The following is a 12,594-nucleotide window of genomic DNA, read 5'->3' as shown; positions in this document are numbered from 1 at the left end:
TAAAATGTTAGAACTTAGCTCTAAAATAGTTGCCATTCAAAATCTTCATGCAATATTTTCTGAACAAGCAGTATGTACTACTAAAAGCTTTAAAAAAAAAACTCAAAAAAGAATCGTGCACCATGCTAATTTGATATGACACATGAATCTTTGCCTACCCATTGTGCTTAAGGAACTGAGCTATCAGGCTCTTTCAGTCTTCATCCCTCCTCACTGCTGGAAGCCATTTCTCCAGAGGTACTATTGGAGATGTGTAAAGTTCTCTGCTGCAGTTTAATCACAGAATCAACCACAGGAAAGTGGACAATTGCTCCTTGCCCTTCTGCCCTACTTCTTTCTCTTTTCTTTCCTAACTTTTTCTTGGAAATTAAGAGTTTTAATTTGGGCTATGGTATAGCTCAATGATAGCATGCTTCTCTCAAATTTGTACAGCCCACAAATCAATTCTCAGCATCTTGTACATCAATGACAAGATAAAGAAACAAACCAAAAATCCAGAGTTTTGATTCTCAGAAATTGTTTTTGTTTTATTTCATTTGTGAAAACTACTAAGTTGTAAGTAAATGCTCTGTATCAGAATATTAGATTAATGGTTTTAAATGTCACTGGGTAGATTTTCTCTGCTTGGAAGGTACCCATTATAGTCTTCCATATTGTTATTGGAGTGGCATCTAGATCAGTGGTTCTCAGCCTTCCTAATGCTGCAAGTTTAATAGTTTCTCAGGCTGTAGTCACTCCATCTATAAAATTATTTTGTTGCTACTTCCTAACTGTAATTTTGCTACCGTTAGGAATTATAATATAAGTATCTGATATTCAATGGTCTTAGGCGACCCCTGTGAAAGGGTTGTTCAATCTCCCCAGCAAGCAGACATTTCACAAGTTAAGAATCGCTGATCTAGATAGTAGCTCTGAATCAGAAGGTTGTTGAAATCAATAATTCTTAGGTCGGATTTGCATAAGGGTAGATTGCTCTAGGTCAGAACTGGCAAACTCTTTTGACTCAGTGCAGACAGTGATATGTCACATGTTCCAGATGTGTTTGTGTAGCTGGTCCACTCTCATGGTTTAGTGTCAGAGCAACCAGCCGGTATGTAATGAAATAGAAAATGTCATGATAGAAAATTGTTCCCCTATGACCTATAGGCTTGCCAGTGCCTCCCCCACACTACAGATTGAAAAATTAGTCTCTGTTACACAGGTACTTTCTTATAAACATGTAGATTTTCTATGATATTTTTGTCTGTGCTGATGATTGATTTTAGGGCTTTGCATATGCTATACTAAGTTTTCCACCACTGAAGTACAACTCCAATGCTCTTTGGCTTTTGTTTTAGGTTTTGAGATAAGGTTCACTATAGGAAAGCATGCCTAGCTCAGGGTGGCCTTGAACTTGTCTTCCTCTTGCTTTAGTCTCCTGAGCTCCTGAGGTTTTATATATAGGCCTTTACCACCAGGCGTGGCTCAAAACTTAATGTGTTTGTTAAGTATGTGTCCAGTTTTCAAAGGATTTTATAAACAATAAAAAATTGTGTGGTTATTTTAATGGTAATTTTCTCCTCGTCTCAAGATATATGTAAATGAAAAAAAATTGAGATAATTATTTTCTGGAGATAAGTCTCTGTATCCCAGGCTGGTCTAGAATTTTCTTTATAAACCCCAAGTTGGCCTCTAATCACAGCAGTTTTCTTGCCTTATCTCTCCAAGTATTAGAATTACAGACATGAACCCCTATGCCCTTTTTTTAAGGAAAAAACAAATGTAATAATTGTTAAGTTTTTCTGGGTAAAGAATGGGCAGAGTCTTTTCATATGCACTTTAAAAATTATTTAGTTAATTAATTTACATACATTCTGAAGTGCAGTTTCCTCCTTCTTCTCTCTGCCCAGTGTCCATTCTCCCCCACTCCCAGTTCCCCCCTCCCTCCCACCATCCACATTTTTCCCTTTCTTTTCAGAAAAGGGGAGGCCTCCCATGGATAGCAACCCCCTTTGGCTTATCAAGTTGCAGGAAGACTAGATGCATCTTTTCCTGTTGACGCTGGATTAGGCAGCCTCAGTTATAGGAAGGCAGCCTAGTCAGAGGCTGCCCCTGCTCCTGCTGTTAGGAGTCCCACATGAAGACCAACCCACACAACTGTTACATACGTGCAGAGGGCCTAGGTCAGTCCCATGCCTGCTCTCTGGTTGGCAGTTCAGTCTGTCTGAGCCCTTTGGTTAGTAAATACACTTACCTTAGTGGGATCACATTCAGATTTGGAATCTGATAGATGGCAAGTGCCACTCCAAGTACTGCCACAGCGTTCAAGTTATGATTGATGAAAGTCTGTCTGTGTGCCTTGGTTTTCTTATCTATAATGTTGGAAACCATCTAGGGTGGTTATAAGAATGAAACGAGGGCTTAGCACTCCTACGCAGCACCTAAAGCCTGTGAGTGTAAGATTACCTGGGAAGTGAATTTGACCCGTGGAACTAGGGTGATAGCAACAGAATTCAGTAGACTGAAGAATGAGTGGAGAGAAGCAAGTGCAAGTCATGAGCACTGGCAACTTTTTCCAGAACTTTTACTGTAAGAGCCATGGTGGGAATCTCCTAGGCTGGGAAGTTAAAGTGTAGAATGTGTGAAGCTGGATTGGGAGAGCATCAGTGAGGGAGACAGGAAGTGTGGCGCATCAGATCTCAAGCGGAAGGGCCGAAGTTTTGGCAACAGCAGGGGCGTTTCATTTTGACTGGCAATAGAAATGTGGATTTCTAAATTTTGTGGTGTGTTCCATTTGAGGCCTTATATTTTCTCAGTAAAATATGTAGCATGGCCGTCAGCTGGCAGTTACAGCCCTAAATAAGATACAAGCAGCTTGGGAAAGAGAGAACTTAGAAATAACCAGTAAGGTCAGGCTTATTCTGGACACGCACTGCCAGGCACCCATTCTTTTCTACACTGAGGATTGAACCTGGGGCTCCTGCTTGTTAGCCAACACGCTACCTGTGAGCTGGCTCCAGACCTCTTAGGAGCTATAAACTACTTCTAAGCAAAATTGAAAAGGCCATACATGAAAAGGCTTTTGTTTGGTTTTGCTTTTCAGGAAATGTAGAGTGGAGCAACGAAAACCATAGAGTTGTCAGCCATTGAGCATTAGGCTCAAAACGACCTTCATTTAAATGTAGAACAGATCAAAATTAACTCTGTACCCTTTTTCCCCATCTACTTGAGATTATTTTTGTATAAAAATATTTCAGAAAAATTTTGACTTTCTGAAATACTATTTTCTGGGGTGGAATTTTCACTTTTAGTATGCTATAAAGTTTTCATACTAGTTTGTTCTCATTCTATTCCTGTTTATCAATGAGTTGGATCTATGATCTGTACTCAGTGATGCTGCTTGGATTTATATACTTATGTTCTCCATTTAATAATTAAAAATCATTTTCTTTACAAAGAAATGATTTTGTAGGATGGTATGTATTCTGGGGCAAGAGGGATGGCTTAGTGGTTAAGAACATACTCTCTTCTTCCAGAGAACCCATGTGGCTTTGACTTCCAGCACCCACATGGTGACTTACTACTGTCTGTAACCTGAGTTCTGCAAGATCCACCATCTTCTGGTCACCACAGGCACTAGGCACACACATGGTGCACAGACATACGTGCAGGTAACACACACACACACACATACACACATATAACACATTCACACACACACACATGTATAACACATTCACACACACATGTATAACACATTCACACATACATACACACATGTATAACACACGTATAACACATTCACACACACATACACACATGTATAACACATTCACACATACATACACACATGTATAACACACGTATAACACATTCACACCTCCCCACACACACCCACACACACACATATATGAAAGAAAAACATAAGAAGAATGGCATTTACTCTTTGGTTGTTTGAATGGACCCATGCTTTGGGGTCAGTAGTTCACTTGCAGTTTAGTTACATAATTTAATCCTCAGATTACTCCTCGGTGTAAGCCTATATATACATACTTATTTTGGTTTTGGAAAAAACAACCTACTGTGGCTATTATTTAAATTACATGTATATGTGAATGTCTCTGTGGGAGTTTTAGAGCCTGTGGATACCAGAAGAGGGCGTCAGGTTCAGCAAGAATTAGAGATTCAAGCAATTATGTGACGTTGCTGGGAATTGAACCCCAGTTGAAGCTGCAGATTCATCTTGGAGTATTATTACTGCTCATGTTCTGCAAGTTTTAATCCATAATGTCCTACTTTATTGTAGCGCTGCACTTTTCAGTGACATAACTGCCCCGGCATTATTTACTTTTGCAGTTATAAAAGCATGTCATTAAGGTCTAGCTTTATCACATTACTGCTACACATGGATTTAAGTTTCTTAAACTTACTGTGAAGTTTTAAGACAACATTCATGCATCATTACAGCAGTGACACGAGGATGACCATTTCACATGCATGTTGCTTTTACCTGTCAGATGGATGCATCACAGCATTATTTTGCTTTCTTCATTCTGACACTGAAATACTTAATTTAGTTTTTGTGTGTGTATTTTGGTAATTTTTTGTATATTTGTAGAAATACTCTGAGTATGCAACACTTTCTATATGTTGTTTAATAAATTGAGGGCTCAGTGGTGTTCAGTGGTAAAGTGCTTGTTTACTGTGCCTGAGGTCTTAGGTTTAACCCTCAGCACTACAAAAAGAATTCCTATTTAAACTTCGCTTTGTTCATGAAGCGTATTATATAATAATTATGGCCGTTTTAAAATTCAGTTATCAATATTATGGCTTACTTTGTTTAATTTGCCTTGTCTTTGACTTTTGTCAAATTGAGCAAAAGTTTGATATAAGTTTGTATAAAGAACAAATTTTTATACCACATTTTATTTATTCTGTAGAATTTTAATGTCATGCTTATTTTGTGAATGATTTTTACTTCATATTTTCTCATTTTTGTATTTTTTTTCTAAAGATTTATTCATTTACTATATATAAGTACACTGTAGCTATCTTCAGACACACCAGAAGAGGGCATCGGATCCCATTACAGATGGTTGTGAGCCACCATGTGGTTGCTGGGAATTGAACTCAGGACCTCTGGAAGAGCAGTCGGTGCTCTTAACTGCTGAGCCATCTCTCCAGCTGTCACTTTTGTATTTTTAAAACACTTGTGTGTCAGTGTGTGTGTGGAGATCAGAGAACAGCTAGCAGTACTTGGTTCTTTCCTACCACATATGCTTTGTACATCAAATTTTGGTTGCTAGACTTGGCCACAAGTGCCCTTAACTACCAGGGCCTCTTAAGCCCAGCCTTTTCTGTATTGTATATTACAGTTTTCTAGTTAAGATGTCTTACATGTAGCTCTTTGTTAGTCAGCATGGAGACTCTCTTTTTTAATTGTCTTCTTTCCCCACCTTTTACAGTTTACTCTGGACTTGAGTACCTGATCGTTTACGTTGAAGTTTTCTCCTGCTTTGTATAGCTTGCCTTATACTGTGTGACCAGAAACTTAATCTGGACTCCCTGGGAGGGAGAAAGTTTATTATGCTGTTTCTTTACTGTTAATAATTAAGGTGTTCTAGTAATTTATGATACCTGGTTACGCAAAAATCACTCCCTAACCTAAACCCCCACACCATTATATAACCAAAAGTTTTCTGATTTTGATGCTGTTGTAATTGTTTTGTTTGTACTTGGCTATTTGCACTCCAAATCATGTCATAGCTTGCATAATTTCCAGTGCCATTTTCTAAGGGTTTTATTTGAAATTGCATTGGTTCTGTTTAGCATTTCACTGAGAATTGACATCATTGTGGTATTAGATTTTTATATCCATCATTCTGATATCATCCCTTTGCATCTTAGCTGTTTCTGTTACAGAAAGTCAATTTATTTTTGTTTCTCTCTGTGTGTTTGTATATAAATCTTGTTAAACTGTAATTTGAAACATTTGTTTCTAAATCTTTTCCTTTTATATACTCATTTTTCTGAATAGTTAACTTTTTCTTATTAGTTGTTTATCTTTAATTCACTTAACATATAATATGAAAGACATTGTGTGATAATTATGTTGTCATTGTGACAGAATCTGGACTCATTGAGGAGAGATCCTCTGGGCACACCTGTGAAGGATTATTTAAATTAACCTCTGAGAATTCGTCTTAAAGGTCATCTTGACTAGGTTAATTGTGCCTGGGTGACCTATGTCAACTGTAGGTGGGATCATGGATGGGGATCTTGCACTGTAGAAAAATGGAGAAAGGAAGCTGAATGCCAGGGCTATATTCATTGTTGCCTATTTTCTGGCTCTGAATGTGGTATGATCGTCTATTTGAACTCCTGCTACCTCGACTTCCTTGCTGTGATGATCTGTACCCTTGAACTGTGTGTCCTTGTAAGCCCTTTCTGAGGTTGCTTTTGTGAGGATATTTTATAGCAGGAACAAGCAAAGAAACTTAAGGCCCTTTCCATATGTGCAGTGAGTAAATATGGAGGTAGGCAAGATAATGCAAGGTGTTTACATCATCACAAGATGTATTGCTATGAAATTTTGGTGGGTACTTATTCGAAGGTTTAAGTGACTTTTTTAAAATTTAATTTTATTTCTACCTATGTGAGGTTTGTTCCTTAGCAAGTACCAAAGATAGCTTATATAAAGGAAAAGCTTGCATTTGGCTCCGAGAGAGGTTTCAGTTTATAACTGATTGGCCCCATTGCTTTGGGCTTTGACACACAGTTGGGTCTCTGTGGTAGAGAAAGCCCATGAATGTATGGCAGGTGGGAAAAACAGGCACTGGGGCCCACCATTCCCACCAGTGGCATATCCCCAGTGATCTAAAGAGTAATACTTAGTTTGGGTCCAAGGACAGGGATGGGCCTTTAGAGATTCAAACTGTATCAATACCAAATACAAGAATTTGTTTACTCCCTTTTTTTCTGTCTTTATGTTTGTTTTGATTTTTTTTTCTGTTGTTGTGATACTCATGGTATTCCTTCTTCAAGTTCATTTTATATATATTTGGTATTTTAAAACTATATTTTAGACCGTTAAAGAATGATAATGGCTTATAATTTAATTAGATAACATGTAGTGTAAGTTGTTTTACTAGTTCATTAGCCCAGTTTGTCATTGGAGGAACACAGACTCCATTAGAAAATTTATCACAGAATAACTTTAGCCCTCTTTTATCACCACAACAATAATTTGTATTCTATTTTAGCATACAATGTTATTTTTAGTGCATATATAGAAATATTATTATACAGACTGAAGAAATAATTTAGCCTTGTGAATTACTTGACTTGAAAGCATGAAGATATAAATTCAGTTCCCAGAACACACAAAAACCAAAGAAAGAAGGAAAGAAAGGAAGAAACCAAACTTGGGTTGATGGCACATTTGCTGTCATCCCAACACTAGGAATGGCAGAGATAGGTGGATCCAGGGTGGGCTTGCTGGCTAGCCAACTTAGATAAATGTTGAGTTCATTCAGTGAGAGAACATGTCTAAAAAATAAAAAGAGGTGGCAAGTACCTGAAAAATGGCTCCCAGTTGCCCTGTGGCCTCCATGTGGGTATGCATCCATAACGACTGGGGAGTTCCAAGAGCAGCTGGTGATGTGGGTGATCTTGTTGGCAGGTGCTTTATACACTTTCCTCATTGCTTCCTAAATGAAATGTTTTTATACCTCAGATGCATTAATGGCATGAGTGGATGTCTGAAGTGTGTTAATTGTATTTTTCCCTAGGTTAGTGACATTGGAGAACAGCCCATGTGTCACACCAGAACTGCTTCGTATATTTCAGAACATGTCACCTCTTCTTGGTATGTCTTCAGATCTTACTGAGATGTTTGTTAATGTATCCACAGCCTAAAAGTATTTTTCCTGACTTTAAAATTACTCCTTCCATTTTACAATTCCCATATATTGATAAATCATAGTGTTTTTATAGAAATTATTATATATATTTTTGAAGTAGCTTCCATTGGTTTAAAAGTAAACACTAAATAACATTGCTTTATGGAAAATTTTCAATTAAAGACAAACTCATTACAAGTTGAGCTTGAGATTTGCCTGAGGAATTTTGTTTGGTAGCTATTCTACATGCTACTTGAAGAATATGTTTTGAAACTGCTTCTTTTTACCATAGTTTTACTCTGCTCACTTTACACAGGGAGTTTGTGATGTAAGTTGTTTAAACTAAGCATTATACATACTTTTGTTTCGGCTAAGGAACTACTGAAGTTTTAGTGTCATACATGGTTTGCTGAAGTATTGCTTACAAATTAGATCAATATTCATCCCACATAATCTATGTGTTGTCCCTGTCATCCTCACGTGGCTTCACACATGCCCGACTACCTCTTTCCACTAAGCTCTAATTCCTTCAGTACTACACAATTACAGAACATCACATTTGAGGGGATTCTGAGGGATTGATTCACTGTCTCTTTCAGTCTTTTGGAGATATAACTAGATTCTTTCCCTCATATCAACATTATTTCCATAGTAGATAATAATATAGTATCTTAGTTAGGATTTTACTGCTGTGAACAGACACCATGACCAAGGCAAGTCTTATAAAGGACAACATTTAATTGGGGCTGGCTTACAGGATCAGAGGTTCAGTCCATTATCATCAAGGCAGGAGCATGGCAGCGTCCAGACAGGCATAGTGCAGGAGGAGCTGAGAGTTCTACATCTTATTGGCCCTTTGATTATTTTAAAAATTTTAATTTTAATTCTTTTGGTGTATATGTGGTGCATGCTTGTGTGTACTGGTGTGTGTACATGTACTTACCCCATGGAGTATGTGACAGGTATCTTCTCTATTACTCTTGACCTTGTTTATTTGTATGTGTGTAAATGAGTATGTGTTGGTGTGAATGTTTGTACACACGTATGTGTGGGAAATCCATGTTTCCATACGTGCATGCAGGGCTAAAGAGGGTGTCGTATCCTTGGAACTGGAGTTACAGGTGTATTTGCAAGATGCTCTGCTTTATTACATCTCCTGAGTGAATAGCAAGTGCCCTTAGCTGCTGGGCCATCTCGTTTTATGTTTTGTTTGAGACAGGGTCTGTCACTCAACTTGGAGGTCACTGGTCAGCTAGCATTGCTGGCCAGTAAGTCTGTGGGGTCCTCTGTGCACCACCTCCCCAGCACTGAAAGAAATTAGTCATTCATTGCCACGACTAGCTTTTTATGGGGGGGGGGGTGAATCCCCATGTAGGTCCTCATGCTTGTGAAGGAAGCCATTTACTCACTGAGCTCTCTCTTTAGCTCTCAAGTCCCATTAAGACTCAACCATAAAGCATCTTTAATTCGTTTATTAAAACTTTGTTGACTATTGTTCTGGCGAGTATTTAGGTAGAAAAATCCCCAAATTTGGACCCTTTGCTAAGAATTTACTTATATTGAGAAATTTTATCAGAAGTAAAAATTCTAGTTCTAAGTGTAGAAAAGTAGAGATTCTTTGAAAACAGGAGTGGATGTGAGCTGACACAACTGTGATTGATTACAGTAGAAACTTTCAGTGAGTAGATGACGGGAGTGATGGTTAGTGCCATTAATCACTCTCGAGACTCCTTCCTCTCTCTATCCCCTCCCTCCTCACTCCCCACTTTCTTTTCTGGAGGGCTTTTCTTTTTTAATTTTCATTCAGAAGAATTCTCAAGTAGTAACCAAAAGTCTGTTTTCACCAACCAGCCCTTGCTATTCCCGCATGACACGCAACCATCCCCAAAGGCAGTGCCTGCTGCTCCCTGCCTAGAAAGCTTGTCTTTTAGTGTTTTAGGGAGGGAAGGAAATGTGCTTGGCATGTCCTTCTGTCCTCTGGCCAAGGCCTTGTTGAGTTCTACTCTACCTAACTTGGGATTTTGTGTAGTGCCAGTCTGGCCGAGTGAGAAGTCAGCCAGACCTATTATCTAAACCTTCTCATGAGCGGGGTTAAACGCTGTCATGGTTGGCTTCATACAGTGACCCGACTCTGCCATCTTCCCCACTAAGAATTGAATATGCTTGGTCTCTACATACTTTTCTTTATACACCAGGAAACCATAGGACCCAACTAAAATTTTGGTTTGAAATGAAAAGTCTGAGGCCATATGGTTTCTTAGCTTTGTTCTGAATGGACCAATGGGGAGAAATGCCTTTCTCAGTTGTTTTTATTAGTAAAAGGTGAGCAGAGAGTACTGTTAAAGGGTTTTGCCAGTTTTTAGATACCTTCTAGCTTATGAATACTGACTATAGATTATAGTCATGAAAATTTATAAAGAAAGCTTATAAGTTGCTTTTATTTATTTATTTTTTCCACCCAGGCTGGCATAGAACTCACAATCTTCCTGCCTCAACTTCTTGAGTGCTGGAACTATAATTGTGTGTCACCACCCTTGCTGTGACTTAGTTTTTCTTTTTCACGTGTTTGTAGAGATTTCTATTTTTATTTTTGTCTGATGATAAAACATTGTCAATCCTGTCTGATCTTCTATCCTAGAGCTTCCATCCAGCTGCCTTGCAAACGGTAAGCCGCATGCGTGCTGCTTCAGGAACCATAAACCGTCAGTGTCACACTAGTAATCATGGTTAAAAGCCAATGAGTGCTTCATGTTGCTGTAGCAACTCAGTTTTAAGTAAAATGAGTCATCACTTCACTTTTATTTTGAACAGCCAGTTAATTTGTGCTTTTAAAAAATAATTGCTATTTTGGCAGAATTAAGCTCAGAGAATCTCAGAACCTGCTTTAAGATCATCAATGGCTATATCTTTTTATCATCAACGGAATTTTTACAGGTATGTCGGAATACCTTTTGCATTGTTAATAATTATACATTATTGCTTTGGGTTTTGTTTGGTATCAGGAAGTACCTTTTCAAAGTTCAGATTTGGTCTGTTAATTAGCGGCTTGAACTTTTATTTCCTTGTAAGTATTTCTCACTGCAGGGAGGGTGAGATCAGCATGCAGTTCCACTGACACTGCATACGAAATGCACTGTGTATGTAGATGGATATTCAGCAATCAGGGTATCAGTAAAGTTATAGTCTGTCTTCTTCATTCATCCTTAGAGGGCTCTTTCGTGAAATTGTTTGTTTAGACCATTAATATCAATTCTCAAATAGAGTGTGAAGCCTTCCAAATTGAGTTTCTTGCCTTTTCAAGAATGTAGCTGTGTGCTTACACATATTGACCTTTGATTGGATTTTAGACATATGCAGCAGGTTTGTGCCAGTCCTTTTATGAGCTGCTACCGGAGATTACTACAGAAGGTCAAGTTCAAGTGCTCAAGGTATTGTCATTTTAAATTGATTGTCATGTGTTTTTGGTAAGGTTGGAGTCCTTAGTATGGATGTTGGAAAGGAGAGAGACTGATATAATTCTAGAGAGTGTTCAGTTTGGCTCACTTTGTCTGTACCAAAGGCATCAAATTAGAATGTGTGTACAAGTCACGTGGAGGTCTCGTTAAAATGGAGTTTCAGATTTCTAATTTTTTGTTTTGTCTTATTTTTATAATTTATTTATTTTATAATTTTATAAATAAGTATAACTTTTATATTTATAAAATTTTATTTTATGTGCATTGTTAATTTGACTACATATATGTCTGTGTGAGGGAGTTGGATCTTCTTGAACAGGAATTACAGCCAATTGTGAGCTGTCATATGGGGATCCTCTGAAAGAACAGCCTGTGCTCTTAACCACTGAGCCATCTCTCCAGCTCCCTTCTAATATAATTGTAGCTAATGGGAATACTGTCTATCCTAAAACTTCATTGGCTAGAAATGAATTAAAAGCTTTTTACCAATTTGTCCTAAATCTAGCAACATTTGGTGTAGCGTAGATTTTCACTTGTTGTTTTGATAGTGTTCTTGGTATTCAACCTGTATCTTTTTTTTTTTTTTGCTGCTGTTGTTGTTGTTGTTTATTTTATTTATTTATTTTAAATTTTATTGAATATATTTTTTATTTACATTTCAAATGTTATTTCCTTTCCTGGTTTCCTGTCCATAACCCCCCTATCCCCTACCCCTTCCCTTCTTGTATAGGGTGTTCCCTTCCCCTTCCGTCCTCCCTTACTGCCCCCCCATCCCCAACATTCCCCTACACTGGGTGGGGGGTGGTGGTCCAGGCTTGGCAGGACCAAAGTGCTTCTCCTTCCATTGGTGCTCAAGAAGGCCATCCTGTGCTGCATGTGCAGCTGGAGCCATGGGTCAGTCCATGTGTAGTTTAAACCTGTATCTTAACATACGGGAAGCAAGGTCATGAGCTACATACTCACCATGGCAGCCTGCCTCCCAGACAGGGACTCAGACATTTGCTTCTGTATGATAAGCAGCAATAGTCACAGCTCTTCTATTGAGGACAGACAGCTTTTCAGTTTGTTAATCTGCATTTGAGACAACAATTTCACTGGCAGTTTTAATTTTAGTAAGCTATTAAAGTTAGGGTGCTGAATTTGTTGGGCTCATGTATAGTTAAGAACCAATAGCCTGTAAATTGTATGTATTATTTTTATATAAACTTCTATGAAAGAAATGCTATAATATGAATATAATAGCTCACCTGTAAAAATAA

The 12,594-nt window shown here is 38.1% G+C and overlaps 1 protein-coding gene across 5 annotated transcripts in view; it reads left to right on the top strand.

The window, feature by feature from the left end:
• Positions 1-12,594, top strand: part of Ipo11 (importin 11) — a 173,170-nt gene that overhangs the window by 85,227 nt on the left and 75,349 nt on the right. For 3 of the 5 annotated variants that reach the window (XM_063282684.1, XM_063282685.1, XM_063282683.1), the window contains exons 22-24: positions 7,770-7,846; positions 10,735-10,814; positions 11,228-11,308. In XM_063282684.1, the coding sequence (XP_063138754.1) occupies positions 7,770-7,846; positions 10,735-10,814; positions 11,228-11,308 (238 nt within the window). Of the gene's footprint in view, positions 1-7,769; positions 7,847-10,518; positions 10,546-10,734; positions 10,815-11,227; positions 11,309-12,594 lie in introns of all 5 variants that reach the window. The other 2 variants (XM_063282682.1, XM_063282686.1) reach the window with 1 other exon arrangement.

This window comes from Rattus norvegicus, chromosome 2, assembly GCF_036323735.1.
Source record: "Rattus norvegicus strain BN/NHsdMcwi chromosome 2, GRCr8, whole genome shotgun sequence".
In the NCBI taxonomy this organism is placed as follows: Eukaryota; Metazoa; Chordata; class Mammalia; order Rodentia; family Muridae; genus Rattus; species Rattus norvegicus.
Note: the sequence above shows the minus strand (reverse complement) of the source record. Positions and strands in the feature narration are given on the sequence as shown.